This window comes from Tachypleus tridentatus, chromosome 12 (assembly GCF_004210375.1).
Source record: "Tachypleus tridentatus isolate NWPU-2018 chromosome 12, ASM421037v1, whole genome shotgun sequence".
NCBI classification, from domain to species: Eukaryota; Metazoa; Arthropoda; class Merostomata; order Xiphosura; family Limulidae; genus Tachypleus; species Tachypleus tridentatus.
Genome location: NC_134836.1, coordinates 108,523,467 through 108,545,476, shown reverse-complemented (window position 1 = coordinate 108,545,476; position 22,010 = coordinate 108,523,467). Strand labels below are relative to the sequence as shown.

The window sequence follows — 22,010 nt, the reverse complement described above, 5'->3', positions numbered from 1 at the left end:
ACTGCATCCCTTTCCTTTTGTGTAAGAAGGAATTGTGCTTTTAACTGTCAGAAAACTACAGTTCTTTGGTTGTAGTTTGCCAATGTGCAAAACATAGTAGTGTGCTCCTCCAATCATTTTGCTGCTCCACATGTGTTTGATAAAGCATTTTTTTTTGTCTGCACACACAAGAGAAAGCAAATGTATTAAATTTTCTTTAACTTAAATCTAAATGTAAATTACCTTGTCGTCTTTAAACGTGGTCCTAACTGGCTTTTGTGGTCGTCTCATCACAGAGCGCTCTTGGTAGGTTCGTGGAGAAACTGTTCAACAAATTAAGGAATTATGTATGAGAAATGGGTAAACTTCATGTGTTACTAGTCCCATGGGTAATTTACCTGTAAAACACTGAATATTTCATCAAAAGCATATGTAAAACAGTGTTAACACGTGTAAGTAATCTGTAGCTGGTGAGTCTGAAAGGCATATCACAACCTAAAGTAAAGGAAATAATTACATACAAAACTTCTTTACACTATAGAGATCACAACTGTATCTTAAACACTACATGGTTCTCTTGTTTTCAAAAGGCCACTTAGACTGATTCATTTACTGTAGAATTTAGTTGACAAGCCAAGTTATTTTTCTCTGCTTTTAACACAATAGTATCAGTGAATAATTCACTTATGTTACAGATGTATTCTGAACTTCAAATAATTGTCTTCTTTTCATCAAAGTTTATGCACGTAGGTTAAATTAGTTTAGAACACCTTTTGACGAGGCATATTATTCTCTATCAAACTGTTAAACTCCCTCTAACATATCGACCATTAAGGATATCCACTCACAGACAACTAACTTCACATTTTACAACTTTTCTCTGACTGAACTTCCACTTCATTGTATTTTTACTATGCTCCTGCTTATTTGGTTACCACTATTTCTGTGTTTATCACTGAAGCCTCTAGAAATTTGTATGAACTCGACATTAATGAATTGCAAACACAACACACATAGCTTCAACATTAATGAATTACAAATATAAAGCAAAACTATTATGAAGTTATGACCAAAATTGTCATTATCACCTTTAAAATAATTGCTTTTAGCTCTCTTGTTACAAAAGAAACTAAATAATGAGGAAATATTAACTCGCAAAATAAATATCATTTGCTTTTTATACTAGAGGTTTTCCTCACTTCATCCATAATTATTAATATTTTAAATTCTATACATTTAAAACAATCGCTTCTTGTGAAGTCAAGGCAGTCATTGATCAGCAAACATAAAATTTTACTTTTAAAAACTTTATAGTATATACACACATGCACATACAGAGTAGAAACTGCATTTAAGACAAGTATGTTATTAAAAAAGAAAAGTTACGATAAATGATTGTACCGTGTTATTGAACACAAAAATTACACAATGAGCTACCTATGCTGTGCCCACTATGAGTATCAAAACCTGACTTTTAGCATTGTAATTCCTCAAACTTACTATTGAATCAGTAGGGGAGCAACAAATAACAGAAAAATATAGTATTGCAAGTAAGAGACAGAAATACTACAAAATAAATAAATTTGCTTCAAAATAATGAATAATTTATGTAGATATAAAACAGTAGATCTAATTCAAAGTTAAGTTGTGAAACAGAATAATTGTGAAAAGTTACATGTAATGCCAACTGAATGTGGTGCAGTACAATGAAAATACAATATATTTTGGAAAAGATCTTGTTATTTAACAATTGCATACATGCTGCTAAATATTTTCATATAGTGCTTTTGAATTCACAAACTTCATGAAAGAAAATTATAATTTAAGAAAGCTGATATTCAAAAAATTAAACTGCAAGACCACACCTCAAAGAAACATATTCACATATTAAAATGTAGAGTGTTGAGTCTTTATGTTTTTAACTTCCTATCTCCTTCAATTTATATTTGTGTCAGTTAATTATTTTAGAAATTTATGAGGCTACTATAATGACTGAAATAAATTAGTTTTTTGGCAAAATTAAGTATTATAACCTTAGTCAATTATCTTAATTAATTTTTACTTGTGTTTCTTCTAACTTTAGTTATTTTCCAAATCATCTGTATATATATATATATATATATATTTAATTCCAAGGTGTCTCGTATTATTATATTGAAATCTACACACAAAGTAAAAATAATTAAGTTGGAAAAAATAAGTCTATGGAAAAAGAACTTAAAATGAAACGTTTCATACTACGTAGAAAATATTTTTCCTATAAGAAGCACAATATAAAGATAAGTGATATATCAGATACATAATGCAACAGCAGTAGTTCTCAGTGTCAACAGCTTATAACTAATAAATTTGATCTAAAGTGTTTGAGTCAAAGAAGCTAATCAGAAACAGATTAACAAATGTTTGCAGTCGTACATTTCAATCCAAAAATAGAATCAACAATTTATCAGTAGTTATACTAGTAATCTAATATACTTCTACAAGTAATTGTAGGAATAAATTAATGATGTTTTAAAAAAATAAGTGAATCATATTATATTAACTACCTTTGTCTCTGGTCAAAGCTTCTTGCTTGGAATCGTAACACCAGTTTCTCTGTTGTCTTGGACTCTCAATAGGATATCCTCTCGTTTTTCTTACCAGTGTAGAATCACTGTCATAGCCATCTGTGCGAAGTCTGCAGAAATATGTATTTAACTAAAAAAATCTAACCTCTGTAATTGAACTAAGCAACATTATAACTCATATGTTACTTTATGTTTCTCATTCATACAAATATAAGACAGTTTTAATGATGTCTTATAACATACTGTACCATTATACTTTTGATCTGCAAAATATATTCCATCATTCTTGATTAAAGTAAAAAAAACAGGACCCTGAAGTTTGAAATATGAATAGATACTTTAAGGCTTGGTTTATTTTTTTGTTTAACTGTTTAAGATTTGAAAACATCGCTATTTATAACACTTATGTGAGCAAAATATCAGTATCTTAGTAGCATGTTATAGTTTCTTGCATTATTATTGCAAAAACTGCACTGTAAAAATGTCTTTGTTTTTTGAGTAAGTACTGTATTGAATGTATTGTATTCAATGATATGTGTAAAATAATCTTCATGAACAATCTACAGGGTTTATTAAAAAGAATATAACGTTCCCAATTTTGAATGTAATTATGGCAATTAAATTGCTAGTTATTTACTATTTTTATTATTATAAAAACTTGAAGCCTAAATAAATGTCTCATTTTTATTAATGTATATCTAATTGGTAAGTGTTTTAGCTGAAAGTCCCATAGAAGAATTTCGAATTGGATTGTTTTTTTGTTTTGTTTTTCAAGTACAAATGTTTAGCTCATAACTATCATCTCTTGACCAATTTGAGCTGTAATTACAGTTTTGAACATAGGAAGGCAAATTCTTTCAATCAATGTATTGTACCATGCCATAAATATTATATATTAGCCTATTCTAACCCTACTTAAAAGAATTGTAATTCAGGACAGGTAGGTAGAGATCCTAATGAGTAATAAAATCAAAGTGTATACATATGCCCAAGTTAGGTATCACTGATGAACAAAAATATAACTAATGAAAAGGGAAACAAAGGTCTCATAGATTAATTTAATATTCCATATCTTGTCTAAAATAATTTCCAAATAATTGCCAAAGCTATCGAGAATTCCCTTTTTTAAAATTAATTTTAAGATTTTTCTTTTATATTTCCTTCTTTGTATATTTGGCTATTTTCTATTACTTTGGTTAGTTTGAATTATTTTTAAATTAAACTAATTCGACCATAGTATAGCAGTGTTTATTGGTAGTTTCATTCTCATAATTCACACTCTAATAAGTTTGTGTGCTTGTTATCTAAAATAAATTTGTTACAACTGAGGTTTGTGTTTTACAAATTTCTAATCAAGATGATTTAACTGTACGAGCTCTAGTACTAAGAAATAAAATGTTTTTATTATGACTGGTGTTCTAAAAAATAATATTTTTATTTGATGCCACAATTTTAATACTAAAAGAAACATAATGGTAAATAAAAACTCAAAAGTGTTCTACTTTTAAGTTAAAAAAAACAACTTTTATTTATGCATACCTTTAAGCAATGCATATTTAGGTAGGGGCTAAAGGGGGTTCAGACCAAGGGCCCATGGTCTTAATGGGGGCCCACTAATAATTTTATTCTATGTAAAATTACATGGGATGTAGGGCCCACAAAAATTATTAGCCCATGGGGTTACATAACCTAAATACGCCACTACTTTCAGAGAAAATAAACACAAAATTACATTAAAATTGATATATGAATTATCTTAAAATAAAAAATCTATTGAAAGAAAGAGTAGGGATAACAGTAATTAATTATGTACAAATTAGGTCCTGTAGCAGCACAGTTTAGTTATGTTTGTTGGAAAGCCCATAGTTTTCAGGATTTATTATAGAACCTTTATTTACATATTTTAAAATAATAATTCTGATACTTGTATTTGTTTCATAGATAGTATTCTTTAAGTTTTTACGTATTTTATAAGTTCCTAAATTAAATATGGTACTAGTGCACAAATTAGAGGAGATAAATTAAAAACACTGCAACATTAAAAAATATACTATGATAAATTTAAACAGCTACATGTTATGCGAGTATTCTACCACTGTATTATGAGAATAAGAGTTAATGGTAAAGAAAATCTTATATACCTCCATAACACTTGGATACAACCTTGATTACCTTTAGTGTCGCCAACATTACACAGTTGATTGCGAATAAATAATTTTCATAATAGCTGGACCATAGTCCATATTCAGAATGGTACTTCTAATGATATTCAAATATTTATTCCATGATTGTCATCAGTCAGACGAATAATCATAAAAGTGTTAGTTATAAACTGAGTTTGCCATGTATTAAGCCAAACTGAATTCACTAACTTTTCGCTTCTTTATTGCAGTTTTATATTCTTTTAAATTCCTAAATACCTGTCCAGTATAAACTAAGTCTTAATTATATGTTTTTTTTACAAATAACATGTTTATCGTCCTGCCATACTGTACAAATTTTCATTTTATTCTAGTGATAAAAATACTTAAAACAAAAACGAAAAGAGTACTTAAACTATATGTTTTTAAGAATTTTCCATTTGTTTAGAAACAGACTGAACACATAGCTAACATATCCTTATAATATTCAAATTATTATATCTATCTTTAAGTTAATACATTGAGACACTTTTAATTACAATACTTATTATAAGATGTGTGTAACATTTAGATCAAAACTTTTACCAGTGGCTACATACGTTTCAAAAATTTATTTTTGACATTTTGATGAATACAAATATTCATAGTTCTATACATGAAAGTAGAGAGGGACTTAGGCCTGGCATGACCTAGCGCGTTAAGGCGTGCGCTTCGTAATCTGAGGATCGCGGGTTCGCGCCAGAGTCGCGCCAAAACATGCTCGCCCTCCCAGCCGTGGGGGCGTTATAATGTGACGGTCAATCCCACTATTCGTTGGTAAAAGAGTAGCCCAAGAGTTGGCGGTGGGTGGTGATGACTAGCTGCCTTCCCTCTAGTCTTACACTGCTAAATTAGGGACGACTAGCACAGATAGCCCTCGAGTTGCTTTGTGCGAAATTCCAAAAAAACAACCAAACAAGAGAGGGACTTTTTTTTGTATGACAAAGGTTGACATGATTTCTTCTGTGGCAGCATTGAAATAGAGAACAGTTTTACACACACCTCTGTAGAAAGAAAAACATTCTCCAACTTAACAGAGACATCTAAAAAAATACAACAATCCTTTTGTTCAACTGCTGAAGTGAGCTGAATTATAGGGCTGGTTGAATCAACATGCTTCTTAAAAATCTAGTAACATTTGCTTGTTATGGCACCACACAAGAAATGCTTCCTTGGCATATCTTAACCACATTTTGGACTTAATCAAAATTATTGTCAAGGTCAGAATTTCAACATCAGACAGAAAAAAAACAACTTGCAAATTAGAGGTGCCATTTCAATTAATTATTGTTCACTTTTTAGTGTCATGGTTTAAAATAATACCCTCTGGACTTGTACAATACATAATCACTTACTTAAACAATCGTGACTTGGTATGTTCCGATAAATATTGGTTTTCATTCTAGGAAAACAAAAATTACAATACAATATAAATCAATTGAAGATTTAATTTTTTATCATATAAAAGTGTAAACACCATTACAGTACATATAAATAAAAAAGAAACAAAAATCTAACTATTGCAGGACTTTAAGTGAATAAGCAGATTTATGTTTTGTTTTCACTGGTATAATAAAGGTTTTATATATACATATTTTTATAACCTATGATTTCAAGATATATTTTTTAAGTACTTGACAATTAAAAATGTACTGGCATAAGAAAAAAAAAAGAATTAATTTCTATGAATAGCAACAACAACAGAGAATCACACACTTTTATATGAGTTACTATTTGAAAATAAAAGTAGAGTAACTCCTTCTTTGAATAGGTAAACCTTAAAACACCAAATTGAACGTATATGTTTGTAGCACACAAACAACAAATTTAAATTCAAATAGATATTTTAAAAAACTGTTTTATTATTAAACCCACTGAAAACCTTAAGTTTGAATGCAAAAAAAATGACTAAGATTTTCAAAGCAATTATACAATTTAACATGAACGGGTACTACCTTATCTTTGAACCAAAAAAGAAAGTTTACAAAATAAAACATTTGTAAAAACACAATCAGTATGACTAAATATTAATTAGAACACAACACAAATATAAATCATTCATTGAAAATTAGTTAATTCACTAGGATTACATACGGACAATCTGTGGTGGTATTATAAGTAACTATAAGGTTAATAATACGTACGTGTGGTGCTAACTCTATGTAACTACCATTATACCACTCTTCACTGCATAAGAAACATCTCTTCATTAAATCAATACAACATTTCATTTCTGTACATATGAGCCTTTAACTTTTGATTGGCTTTTAATTAATAAATTGGCAAACAATGATTTTAAGAATGAAGAAAAGTTTTATTGATGGTGGAACATGTAGTATAAATAAGTTCCTTGTGCTTATAAATCACTGTTTGCCTACTAATTATTATTATATTAGCATAATGTGATTCCTTACTGAAGTATAGTTTTTACTAATTTCAAATTTTTATTGTTAGTGTAGTATTACATCACCAATCTTCCATTTTCATATATAAAACTTAATACATCCAGAAATGTAAACATAACCTATAAATACAAAGTATTATAGACACAAAAAGAAAATAATACTTTAAAACATACTGGAACTGCTAAGGTCATACATCTTGTAAATGATTTTATTTAAATGAAACTTGTAATTTCCAGTTCTCAAACCAACCAATATATATTTCAACATCATTAAGAATAATGGTACAGAAATATAAAAGAAGTATTAAGTATTCTCTGTTTTCTTACCAACTTGGCTTCTTTCTCAGCTAAAGACGAATGACCAGGTTCATATTCTGCTATACTTCGTGGCTGATTTTTGTACACTTCTCTAGAAGTTTTTGGTAGAGGTGGAATGCATGCACCAGATCTGAAAGTCAAAAAATGAGAACATAATCATGGAAAGCTTCCAAGAGTATGAAACAAATGCCTGATTAAAGTCCCATAATGTTTGCTTATTGTTACATGCTGTTTTTAACTCACAACATAAGTAATGGTAAAGTCCATGACACAGCAAATAAAACTGAATTGTTTAACATTCAATTTATAATTTTAATTCCTGACAAAACAAAATTTTCAGATAATGATTAATTTCCAAATAAAATATAAACACTTATTCGGTGATATTAAACCTTTACTTTGTTCTAACTTGAATTTAAATCATATTTTATATTTAGATATCTTACTTTTTATACAGATTTGAAAAAAGGTTACACCATAGAAATTAAATCATCTTAAAACAATGTCACATGTATGATATCAGATATGCCAAGACAATTTCACCAAATTCACAAAATTTCTGTTATAGTTTACAAAGGAACGTAGTAGTTATATAATTTTATTCAATTTTTCTAAATACTCATACAAACTGATGATGTCATTACATTTTACAGAATACAAATTTTAACTTTAATGTTACAGCATTAAACAATATACTAAACCAATATAAAAGCAGTTAATAAAAACCAATCACAAACATACTGATAAATGTTACGTGGAAGTGTGCAACACTTTGATTCTTGTTTAGCTTCTTTATCTGGATGCAGCTGATAATATGTTGAGGCATAGCTGGAGTGATGAAGATATCCATCTGAATTTAGGTAAGAGAAAAACAAATAGTACTAAAGGTCTTAAACTTGCCAATTGTCTTTTTTCTATTGACTTGCATTCAGAAACCTAGTAAAGATTTAGTACAATTTATCAGTTTTTTCTATTTTGCTAATTACGTTATTTATTCTGAAAATATTTTTAGCATACATACTGGTAGAAACTAAAGTTAGAAAACTAAATGAATTACAGGATACAATATCAATCTTTCCATCAGGTTGGCCTTTGAAGGTGGTATATTTCATACAAAGTGTGTGGAATATGATAGAGCTCTTAGTAGTTACTTAGCACTTAAATAACATTTTATAGTAAGAAGTCCTTACTTATTAAATGTTGCTCCAAAAAATATTATTCTTATTGTATAAGCAAGTTGTCTAATAAACAAATATGAAACATGCTGGAGATCATATGGTGATTTTTAAAGGGGTAAAAGTACCCATGTCATTGACAAGGATTGTTTTTTTTCCCCAACAGTGACATTTTCAATTGGTGAAAGCTCAACTGGTTTGCGAGAGGATGAAGCTTCAATTGTACTCACAACAAACACAAAAACTTCAGTTAATATACCAAGTATTGTCAAGTCTTTGACTGAAAGATAACAAAACCATCACATGAAGCTCTTTTTTATTACTATTTTTGAGATGAATATAATAATTAGTATAAAATAGTTTTTGTGTACGTATTATTACATATTCTTGAATGCATAATATGTATTTTTATAATCTTCTTTCTCAAAAACAGAAAGTGCAGTTGAAATGTTGCAATTTGATTTTAGCATTATTTGGGCTTAAAAGTAATTTAGCTATTTGAAATTAATAACAAAAACAAACTGGTTAGTCTAACAACCTCATTTTCAAAGATTTCTGACAATTTGTTTTTCAATTGATATATTTATGTGTGATTTTATGTATCTTCATTTTATTATATTGAGCATACATACAGTAATGAAATTTTATATAAAGGAATTAAAACAAAGTTTTATTTCAAAACTATGAATAAAAATAAGTCAGTTACTTACCATCTCTGTTAAACTCGGGCTCAGACATATAACCACCCACAGGGGAGATTTGACCTGGAATACAAGAATTGCCTGAAATATATGTACAGCTATGCAAATTATTTAATTTAGTGTTTATTTATAATTATAGTAATGAGAACGATTACGATTTTGTAATAACCAAAAGTGAAAGTCTTAGGTAGTAATAATCATTTTTAGCACGTAATATCTCTGTAAGCATAAAAACTAATTTTCATCAAAACTTTGTTTTATAGAAACTAACATCAACTCAAAATATTATTTGAATAACATTTGGAAGAAAAGACTAACAAAAACTATTTTTAAGTTTAAACATACTATAATTACTTTAAGAATACATAAAAAGACAGAAACTAGCAACTTATTGAGAAATGTTTGTAGTTAAGTACAAAGCTGTTATCTGTGCTCTGCCCACCATGGATATTGAAACCTCAGTTCTAGTATTTTTAGTCTGCAGACATACCATTACCATTATTGAGAAAGGAAAACTTGTCTTCACATTTAACAGGTTTCTTATCACAATAACGTTTACTCTTACTCATAAGTTTGAAGTTTTAATAGTCAGTGCTACTAAGTTTTTCTGCTACGTATACAAAGAGATATTATAAAAGTATTGAATCTTTACCTTTCTTGTACTTCAGAGTCACATAATCATCCCCTGAAATATAGAACAAGGTTTTAAATGTTTTTCCTAGTTAGGAGGGTAATATGAATTTTTCATAAACAACACATAGATTGAATATGTATACATACGTTCTAACATAAGGTACATACTTCACCACAAGTAAGAATGAAAACAATCAATCATTTCATGAAGGTTTGCCTATGTTACTTGAGCTTAGCTGTGCGCTCACTGATTTGGGTTTAAAAAGAAAACCTTGTATTTATACTATTCAATTGACACTACCACATGGCCAATTATTCTCAGAATATATACTTGAGACATTAACATGAGGGTTGTAAGCTTTAGTTTTACATTAAATTGCTTCATATATGAAACAAAATCTAACTGTACCTGTACAAAAAAACAACACAATACTACCAAAAAGTGACTGCCTCATACTCCTAAATGTTCATATTTATCCTTATTATATCACTATAATATGATCCAGTGATTCACAACTACAGAGTATTAAAAAGTATATTTAGTGTAATATAATTATGATTTACTAAAACTTTCATATTTTTAAAAGCTAACCTTATAAATATTTCTCATGGATATGGAACATAAAACTATTGTCCTAATAGGGGATTTGGTTTCACTGAGTTTTATGCAAACTACAAATTGTTTTTGTAATACTAAGTCATTAATCTACGAATTACATCTTAAAAAAAAACGAAAACTTTTAATATAAATATAACTGACACTAAACTCAATGAAACAGATTTTATTCTAATGTATATGAAAAGAGTAATGTAATAAAACTTATGAACTTTATTCCTACTGTTTCAGAAAATATTTAAATACATTACGGTCTTTCCATTTCAACAATGTAAAAGCAAAACTATCAAACTGTTTTCACAAGCAGCTTTACTGCTGTACAACAAAATATTATGCTATTTATAAATAGTTTAAAATGAAAATGTATCACAAAATAATGGGTAAACATTTAGTTTGTTAAATAGGACATTCATTCAGTATATTGAATTACAGAAGGATACAAAAACAGTTACAAACTGAGGTGTTAAATGAAATATCAAGACTGAATGAGAAAATAACAAAGCAAACAAGTAATCTTCATTAAGAAACTTGATGTAAAAAACAGCGTGTTTGCCTACTTTACCTGGGCTCAGCTGTATGTTCACTGATTTAGGTTTAAAAGAACCTTGCATTTATACTATTCAGCTGACACTACCACATGTCAAGTTATTCTCAGAATACATATAATGAGTACATTTATATGTTTTTGAGATTTAAGTGATAGATAATTCTAATTTATTAAAAAATATTCTTTTGCAGCTGTTTTTGAATGAGCAACAGCTTTAGAGACATATTTTTGAGACCCAGTGAATGCATATACAATATTTCTATATCTTCTGCTTTATTATATCACAATATGAAATTATTATATTGACAGAGTAAGTGCTTTTGGAACTTACTGTTTGGTTCATCAGGTCTGTGCAGTGATCGAAACATTGATTTGTACCAATCACTCGCATGCTCATTTTTCACATTCTAAAAATCCAAAACAAATAAAATTAACATTAAAAATTTTCAGGTATATTAAAGAAAAAAGAAAAAAAAGGAAGAAAAACCTGAAGTATGAATTTACATCTTGAGCATATTTTATATATTAAATTTCTGGCTAAGGAAAAAATGGGCGAGAAAACTAATTATATTAAATATAAAGTGTATTAGTTTAATTATATTAGCTAATTAACAGTACGTACTTGGCACTATCTACACTAAGTTATGATTGACAAGAGATCCAAAAAAGCTGAAATCTGGGTTTATTAAAACTAAAATATGATTATTAAATTGTTTACTTACTGTTCGAAGTCCAACTGGAATTCCTTCTTCTAAAGGACCAATAAATGTATATTTTGATGGAGCTTTAATGTTTACTGTATTTGAGGTAGTGTCGTGAGCTGCCATTGCAAAATAACTGTCTGTATTTAATTTGTCTTTTTCCACCATGAACACTACATTGCTTGGATGCCCTTCTTCTGTAAGAACAAAAGTAAGTTAAACAATACAAAGAAATACCAGACTGTTTCTTGCACCTACACAAGACCTTTTTGCTCCTATAAGAAACATAATGAAGTCAAGAAACAAAATATTCTGATTCACTGCTAAGGCATCTGTGATAAAATTAAACTTTCTTTTGTTTCAAACAATAAAACACAAACAAATCAAATGAAAACTTCTGAACAATTCAATACTGGTATGCCATGATATTTTATTTTAATAGGAAGCACAATCAAATATAAAGAATCAAACATTTCTAATATATTTTCATTATATTAAGTTTTATTCATGTTGTGTGAAACATGATAAAACAAAATACTTTTTTCCTGATCTTTATGTTAGGTTACCATAAGGAAATAAAAAACACAAATGATGTTGTAAAAACGCATTATTGCATTTATAAAATATCATTTCATAACTGTTTTATATCATACATAAATGTCTAGACAGTATCTGATTAGGTAGTTCAGTTCATGAATATCTAAGAAATTGTTTATAATTTACTTTTAATATACAGTCTGCTTTCATAATACTGGTTAGTGAATGATGTTTTCTCACAACTTGTTTTAACAGTCTATTTTAAATAATATTAGCTCAAAAAATACTCTTTCTTGACTTTATTAGGAAGTAGCTGTTTCATAGTTTACTTTTAAAGAAGAATCCATTTTGGTAATACTAAATGAAATGTGGAATTAATATTAATTTTCATTTACTGTCAAAGGCATCACACTTTTACAAGAACAAAAAGAGGTTTGACAAAGACATAATACGGGTTTTAAAAAAATTGATTCAACTTATTTTACTGATATTAAATTCTTAACATGCAATTATTGACCCCAATATTTTCCCTGTGCTCAATGTATACATATACTTATTAAAGTGTTATAGGAATACAAAATGAGAGAATGCTAATTGGTTTCAATTTTCATTGACAGATGTATAAGAATGGTGCAACATTCATCATTTACAGTAATATTGTGATGCAAATGTAGGGGAAGTAAAAAGTATCTCAAATTGTGGAATGTGATATAACAGTTGTAAAACAATAAATAGAGAAATGTAAGTGTTTGCTAAATATCATTCAATAAATTAAAGCTGAGCTAAAGATTTCAAAACTGGAGTAAAATCTGCCATGTAATGAGATTACATTTTATAGTTTTGAATTTAAGTTATTTTCTGATGTTATGATCTTGACTGATTAACATAAAAGAAAGTTAATATACTACTGTGTTTTACAGAAAAAACAATGCCTGCCATTAAGATTTAAGTTATTAATAAAATTAACTTAAGAAAATAAACATTTAAATAAATTATCATAAAAAAATTGTGCAAAATATGACAGTTTAAAATCGTAGATTCTTTATATATATTTCACACAATACTAGTAAATTAACGAATAAGATATCACAGTATACAAATAATACAGGTATAAACCATTCATTTACAAGCAGGTTTATTGAAAATTGTCCAATCACAGTAATTATCTCTTATGTGTGGTCAATTATATTGAAAAATTGTATTAGAGTTGTTGTCCTGTCAAGTTTATAGAATGTATACAAAGATGATTTTAAAAATATATTGAATCATTATTCAACATATATGCCTCATTAATATTGTACTGTATTTTTAAGTAACTCAATCACATGATTTTGTACCTGTCTGCAAGATTAAGGTGGATTTTTATGTACCAGATCAGTTTTGATCTTGAGCTTTAACTTTCAAAAGTTAATACATTTTTTGAGGTACCTGTTTTATAAATTTATTAAAATTCAATCCATCAATTCTTGAGGATGGGACAGACAGATGAACAATGGATGAACATGGGCAGACCAATATTCCCTACTCTACAATGCTTCACTGTAGGGGCATAATAACATTTATTTGAATCTTTATAAAAGATTACAGCTAGTAGATTAAGATCTATATAAATATATGAAAAGAAATTATTTTGAATTTCATGACGTTCATAATCCTTAAAACATAATGACAGTTAGTAACTAATAAAATTTTACTGGTCATCTTTATCACAGTTACCAACAACAAATACCTTTTATATATTGTCACTTGAAAGTTATTCAAAATATGATAGAAAATTCATGTTATTTTATGATTTGATAATGATGTAGCTATTTTGGAAATGAAGTTCTAACTTAATCTGTGTTCGACAGAACATTTGGATTCAAATAATTCTACTGCAGATTTTTCCCAACAATATTTTAATCTGCAGATAAGTTGTTTTTTATATATCCAAGTTTGAATTATGGGAACGGATTTACTTCTAAAAGTTTTTTTTGTTCTTTGTGACAAAAGTTATTCTTCTTGAATGTCTAACCTAAAGTTCTAAAATTAAAAATGTCTTACTTGTATATATTTTTAAGTTATCTTATTGAAATTCAAGTCATCAGCACACCTCCATACAATTTTGTCTTGTAAAAGATTTTTAGAACAAGCTTACATCTGTATTAACACAGTAATTCATTAACACCTATATCTCCAGAACTTCACATAATCAGTTTACTTGATTCTCTTATTATTGTGAATACACTAATTTCAAAAGTAATTAAGTCAGTAGTCTTCCCTTATAATCCTCTCATAGGATATGAACAAATTATTTAAAAAAAAAACAGTCTAAGAAAGTTTGATGTAATGATATTAAAATCAGTTTTAGTTTTCTTCTAGTATGACTATTAAGCTAACCACCTTATAATTAAATCATATAAAATAATTTATTTTCCAGAAACATAAATATTCTTTTTATAAAAAGCATCTTGTAATTTAATTCATTATAATGACATCTTCCACGTTTTAATCATAAGATGAAAATTTCATTTTTACCTCTTTGTTTATAATGTAAAGAGTCCACCAAGTTCTGAGAGGAAGGTTCATATTCATTCGTCAGTGGCAATACTAAATTTGAAGAATTTCTTATATCACTTTCCCTATTTGGTTTTGAATCTTCAGGGAGTTTTGAACAGACAGTGCTAACCAAAGATGAATTTGGGGAGTTTTGGAAAGCCTTCCATAAAGAAGTTTCTTCTCGTATGAGAGATGTTTGTTGAATATCCTATAAAATTAGTAAAACAAGATATTAAATTATTTTTCAACAATGATAGATGACACACACACACAGCAAATACTATGCTTTCAATTCTTTCAAAGAACAAATTAAAAAAACATGTACAAATTTGTGTTTATGAAACATATACACCCCCACTAATATTATGCCACAGTTTTGTTTCCCCAGTATGAGAATATAATACTTGTCCACAAGATTGGGGTGGATTGTCTATATACCAGTGCCCTTTTCACTTCTCCTTTGAACCTCGAATTTCAGAAATTTGGTCAAAAACTTTGTGCAGAGTAAAGACAGTATTCATTCATCCTGGATTAAAGTGTCACATTCACAAGGTCGGGGCAGTTTTATATGACCAGTAATGTTCCAATATTGACCTCAAAAAGCCAAGCATGTACCAGACCCTTTTACTTAGTACCTGTTTTATAAGTTTGGTCAAAATCCATTCAATCAGTCTTGAGATATTCTGTTTATAAAAATAGGGACAGACAGATGGACAGGAGTAAACCAGTAAGCCCTGTTCTGTGGTGCTTCACAGTGAGCGTATAATCAGAAATATTTCTTTGTTTGTTTGTTTTTTGAATTTTGCACAAAGCTACACAGGAGCTACCTGCACTAGCCATCCCTAACTTAGCAGTGTAAGACTAGAGGGAAAGAAGCTAGTCATCACCACCCACTACTAACTCTTACTAAAAAATAGTGGGATTGACTGTGACATTACAATGCTCCCACATCTGAAAAGAAGAGCACGTTTGGCGTGGCGGGGATTCGAACCCGCGACCCTCATTTGTGATATTTATTTGAATTTCCTGTGTATATTTTATCACTAAGTGCTCTGGTGCTTATTGTGTAAAGATATGTTGAGAAAAAATGGCCACTCTATTACTCTATGATGCTTATAAATAACTGCTAAAGTTGAGTTATAACTTTATTTAAACACCTAATTGCCATTATAGAGTACTTCACAGCTTGCATAACTGTAATATCATTCTATTCTTCTACCACAAGTACTTTTGTGGAGAAATAACAAAAAGGAATTTCCTGTGTATATGTTTTATCACTAAGCACTTTAGTGCTTATTGTGTCAAGATGGGTTGAGAGTAGTGAGCTCAGTTTATAAAATTATTGTTTCCGTGTTTCACAAATCAGTTTAATTTGTGGCCACTAGATGGAAACACATATTATATAATGACCGTTTGTGACTTTTCATTGCACAAACATGATATCTTCAAAAACAATTTCAGTAAAAATAAACAAGGAAAGAAAGAATAACCTACACGAATATTCAAGGTATGAAGGATATCAAGTATTTGTGCAACTGACAGATCTGTGTACTTGTTATTGATTTCCGAGTTTTAAACTTTTTTTTTTTTAAATTATCAAAACAATACATTATATAGTGGCCTACTTTCCTTCAAATTTTCATTAGGACCTAGCCTGCCAGCTGTTGTGCATGGTATCATATTTCATGACCTGAGATCTGTACGATGTCCTCCATATTAATCAACATGACTGTAGCATGGTGTGGAGTTGATTGTATGCACGTGCAGTGAGCTGGGATAAAGATGGAAGGTGCGAGTTCTGTAAATATTCCCTTAACTTTGGTTCAGCACTCTGGGTTATTTGTACCATCCAGGAGGAACCATTTCAATTTCACTGACCCTCAGTGTAATCCAAAATTAGAGAAAGTGACAAAATTGATATAATATCAATAAGATATATTGTATTTAATTTATAAAGAGTAAAGCAAGTGCTTACTTATCAACTTACTTGATTAAAGTTGATTTTTAAAAAGTGAAAACAAGCAATAAAAAAGTTGCAAAAATTAAGTATGATGTGGAGATGGTAATGTCAAAAAGTACAAAAACGAAGTAAGGGTGAATACACAAAAATCATTTCATAAGTAACCAGTAAGTACCGAGTAAATCTTACAAGTTTATATTTATTAACTGCTGTATCAATGTTTAGCTCTATTTAGTTTAATTGCTTTTATTCAATCTTGAATTCTGCAACTGATAGGAATTCAACATTTAGTTGTAGTTAAAAGTTATTATTGAAAAGATTTGGCTAAGCACGTAGTGATTTATATATTCATCCCTACGTAATATTAAATATTTGAATCTTTTTATTACTTGTCTAGTATTAAAAGTGTAGCATACAATGACCTTTTCTAAAACACAAGCTTTTAATTTTATATACATGAAAGTTATTTCAACTCTCACACTATTAACTGCTGATTTCAGATAATATGTTACAGAACCACCACTACCAACAAAAGAGCCCAAGATGCAAGTGACTTTTTTAGTTTTGTAGAAATGGTAATCTGAAATAACAGTTGTACTGCAGAAAAAAAAGAGATGTTTTTTTAGTTAACTAAAGCCTACTTTATTTTACAACACATTTTGTGAAAAATCTTTCAATAAGCCACAACGCAATAATTTTTATTCATCAAGATATGTAATTTATAAGTTATATTTAACATGAGAAAGTAAAAGTTTCAATTCGCTAATATTTAGGAGAAATCAGTTATATATATTGATGTTAAAAGAAAAAAAACACACATGAAGTTATGAAATTGACGAAATATTTTCTACCACAATAATTGTATAATTAATTTAATAATATACTAACATTTTATTTAAAAAGCATTTTAAACATATTTAATATGTTTAATAATTAATAATTAAAATAATTAAATTTAATAATATTTAAACATTTTATTTAAATATTTTCTTCATTCCACATCAGTCTTAAGTTTACTAATAGTGCAGAAGAATAAATATTACCTATTTAGAAAAACAACAACAGAAAACAAAAACAAACTGACCATGTTAATAGAAAAGAGACAAGAAGATGACTGAATACCATTAGCAATCAACCAGCAATAATACTAGTTACCTTAAGAAGATTTTATTAGGTATTAATATAATGGCATTAAACATAAGAAAATTAATACACACGCATTTGTATTTCATTATTATTCCAATTCTGTTTTTGAGAAACATTTTCAGTTATTTAACGGTACCAAAGCACAAGAAAGTTTTGCTAAGGCACCTGATATTGAAACTAAGTTGGGATGCTACAAAGACTAAATCAAGTGTATATAATAATAGGTTATTCAGTTTAAACCCTAAAATTTTCTTTCGTAACCTAACTCACAGTGTAGTTTGCAAATTCCCATGTCCATTAGTAGAGCTCTCTCAATCCGCCCAATATCTATAATCTGCCACGTTCCCTTAGGAGCTGGCATCAGGCACCATGCAAAGCGCTGAAATGTTTTTTTTTTTTTGTTATACGTCACGTGGAGGGGCGTAGATCCTGGGAGAATGGGGTACACATCCCCCTTCATTTTAGGTGGGGGGTGGTATGGTGCATACAATCATTCCCCATCTACAGTTTGGTCTGTTGAATTGTGTTATTGCATCACAGGCCTACAAATTGTGTGTTTGTTCTTGTGATTCTCTTGTTCTTAGCAATCGAATTACATAATTAGGCCTAGATGTAGTCTGTTTCAGTAGCCGAAATGTACATCTTTAATATAGGCGTGCTTCTAAGCTTTTCGATCTAAGCGACAATTCGTATCAGTCAGTAGGCCTAAGTATACATGCAAGTATCGTGGCAACAAGGTTACTCTGTGACTGCATATTTACAGCTATCAGGTTCACGTAATCAGAGATTACCAATTTGCAAATTGAACAGTCCACATAAGTGGTTGCAAAAATCATCCCCCCCCCCATCGGGTGTAAAAAAAATCTACGCCCCTGGCCACATGGTTATTAATGCACGTTAATATATTATTAAAATACAAGTTAAACTCTTAAATGTGTATTTGAAACCTACACATTTTTAAGATGCTTATTTTCTACATAATTTACAACGGTCAAGAAAGGTCGATTCTTAACTTACTTGTGTTAGCACGGTAGGTATGAAAGTATTCTAAAAATCAAAATTGTTAATACTGTAGTGCAGATAGAAATAAAGTAAATTAATAACATACTCGTTTGTAAAACGATTGTTAACGGTACTGATTTTTATATTGTATTCCGTTATTTATCCCCTTTCTGCTTTATTTAAGGGAAGTTAAGTTGCGTATTTTCTAATGGTAATATATGCATATTCAATTCAGTAGTAATATAAATACTTTCAAATAACTGGTGCTGCTTGTTATCTTCTTTATTTAACAATGACTAAAAAAACGGTAAAGTTTTGAATATGAGGTTTTTACTTGATAGTGACGTCACACGTCCGAACAATTTTTGCAGGGCTCTGATACTATGACCCTCCCAGCCGTGGGGGCGTATAATGTGACGGTCAATCCCACTATTCGTTGGTAAAATAGTAGCCCAAGAGTTGGCGATGGGTGGTGATGACTAGCTGCCTTCCCTCTAGTCTTACACTACAAAATTAGGGACGGCTAGCACAGATAGCCCTCGAGTAGTTTTGTGCGAAATTCCAAAACAAACAAACAAAAACCGATACTATGAAATTTAGCACTCCATTCCCGGATGAATTATTCTTATTTTCATAAAAAAAAACACAACAAAACATACTGTGTAATGATTGATTATTGATGCACATTTAACATACAGTTCCAGTTGACATACTTAGAACCTAAATTCTACCACATCAAGTATCAAACTGTTTTAAATAACATCTGCATATTTTCAATATTCAGTGCTTTTTGATACAATAATTTATATACATTATACAGTGTGTGTAACAAACAAATTGTTTAGGTTTTAAAATTAAACAAAATTTATTATCTTCAATAATATTCATATCTATTCCCTTTATAATTTTATTGATACAATTAAATACGTATGCACACACATTTTGATGCGCACAAATACAACTTTATTAATTTTGTTCATACATTACAGTGACTCAAATGTGAAAGCAAAGGCGATACTGAAGAAAAATTCACTAAAAATACGCCATCTGATTGTAAGTATTTATTATACTACTCAAGTAAAGTGGTAGTTTCCGATATTCTTTTGTTTGTTTGTTTTTGAATTTCGCAGGGGGCTACACGCGGGCTATCTGTGCTAGCCGTCCCTAATTTAGCAGTGTAAAACTAGAGGGAAGGCAGCTAGTCATCACCACCCACCGACCACTCTTGGGCTACTCTTTTACCATTGAATAGTGGGATTGACCGTTACTTTTAACACTCCCGCGGCTGAAAGGGCGAGCATGTTTGGGGATCCGCGACCCTTGGATTACGAGACCAGTGTCTTAACTACCTGGCCATGTAGGGCCCACGCGCAGTTACCAGTAACACATTACCCTAATGGGTTGTCCTGAAGTTTGAATATCATAATGAAAGTCTTGAGTAATTGAGAGAAAAGACGAGCAGGAGTTCAATGGTTAATAACAGTACTGACGTATGAAACACTTTGGATTATTTAATTTTTAAAGGTAAGTAGTATATTCCATTTTCCTTTTTGCTACTCAGTTATATAATATTTAATACTCAAAGCACAACAACCTATCATTGTCTTTGAGTTAGAAGTACAATTTTTGTTACCTAAATTACTTTACATTCAATGAAATAATTAAATTAGTTAGTTTATTGAAAAACATGTCAGTAATACTGACGGTATGAATATAGGTCTAACGAATATTATTAATACTAGATCTAGTAATAGTATTACTGCTAATGCAGCGTCACCATTCAACGATTAAAGTTAAACTTTTTTCCATAAATTGATAAAAACAAAACGGGTTTAAAATAATCTCATTCGTAAATGAAAGGAAAAGCGCACTAATACATTGAATATGTACCTCCACTTTAGGGCTTTCAGTATGTTTAACATCTTTCAAGTCTAACTTTATAGTTGCAAATGACTGATGAGAGGATGGCTTGACGTCCTCTGCGAATTTTTCTGGATCATGTGCGTTGTGTTCAAATCCACCAGTTTCCATAGTAATGGACGATTGTCCCGGTTTCCAGACTATTTAACCAAAATTATTATATTAATAATGCTAACTACAAACGATTTAATCTATCTACTTCAAACTAGGCTTTAAAACAGAAAAGATATGCAAATTAATTTTTAAAATAAAGTTAAAACTTAGAAAGGCCTTTATGTGAAATAAATAACAAAATAAGCTAAATTAATATTAATAAAAGGAAAACAATGACAAAACGTAATTAGCATCAATAACACCTACTGTTTAGAGATCCACAAAATTGTGAGAACTTAAAATGGCTCTTATCGGGAATAAATAACGACATATGCCAACTGAATATTTGTGGGGAGCAGAAAAAAAAGAAAAGTCATCAATAACGTGAACTACTGAGAACTCCCAAAAATTGTGAGAGATAAGTAAAAAAAATTATAAGTTCTGGTTTTCTTCTTGCTGATTTAATAATAGGTGTACACACATCACATACATATATATTTATACACACAGCTTTTCCAAATGGCACAACACCATCGAAACAGGAGTACCAACGAATTTCCAAAAAAAACAAAAATTGTAGAGTTAAGTTTGTTGTTGTATAATCACTTGAAAGTGTCCAATTAAGATTTTATTTAAACAAATGTGCAAGAAGCAGCGGTACAGACAAACAGATGCCCTTGTAATAAAATTTACGAGCGTTTTACTCGAGCATTTTGTATTCACCAGGGCTCACGTTACTGGCTATCATTCCTATAGTTGTAGATATAAATACAATAAAATAAAGTTGTAATGCTAATGAAAAAAGTCCAAGTTCTTGTCCAGTTTGTTCACGAGTATGATGCATACGGCATTCCTGTTTTATATACTATTACAGATATAGATATTTATTCATAAGTAACAAAGTCATAGAAACTTCTGCTATAATTCTTCCCGATTTTATAAGTGTATATTCGTGCGCACGCGCACACACACAAATCTTTTTCCAAATGGCAC

At 29.5% G+C, this 22,010-nt stretch overlaps 1 protein-coding gene across 17 annotated transcripts in view; it reads right to left on the bottom strand.

Annotated features, from left to right (window-relative positions):
• Positions 1–22,010, bottom strand: part of LOC143234300 (sorbin and SH3 domain-containing protein 1-like) — a 76,402-nt gene that overhangs the window by 17,641 nt on the left and 36,751 nt on the right. For 14 of the 17 annotated variants that reach the window (XM_076471555.1, XM_076471558.1, XM_076471551.1 and 11 more), the window contains 11 exons: positions 20,895–21,064; positions 14,876–15,104; positions 11,843–12,018; positions 11,452–11,527; positions 9,977–10,009; positions 9,334–9,387; positions 8,190–8,298; positions 7,458–7,578; positions 6,082–6,128; positions 2,526–2,656; positions 223–302 (listed from right to left, as the gene is read on the bottom strand). In XM_076471555.1, coding sequence (XP_076327670.1) covers positions 223–302; positions 2,526–2,656; positions 6,082–6,128; positions 7,458–7,578; positions 8,190–8,298; positions 9,334–9,387; positions 9,977–10,009; positions 11,452–11,527; positions 11,843–12,018; positions 14,876–15,104; positions 20,895–21,035 — 1,197 coding nt within the window. In that variant the 5' untranslated portion in view covers positions 21,036–21,064. The remainder of the gene's footprint in view (positions 1–222; positions 303–2,525; positions 2,657–6,081; positions 6,129–7,457; positions 7,579–8,189; positions 8,299–9,333; positions 9,388–9,976; positions 10,010–11,451; positions 11,528–11,842; positions 12,019–14,875; positions 15,105–20,894; positions 21,065–22,010) is intronic. The other 3 variants (XM_076471565.1, XM_076471566.1, XM_076471567.1) reach the window with 1 other exon arrangement.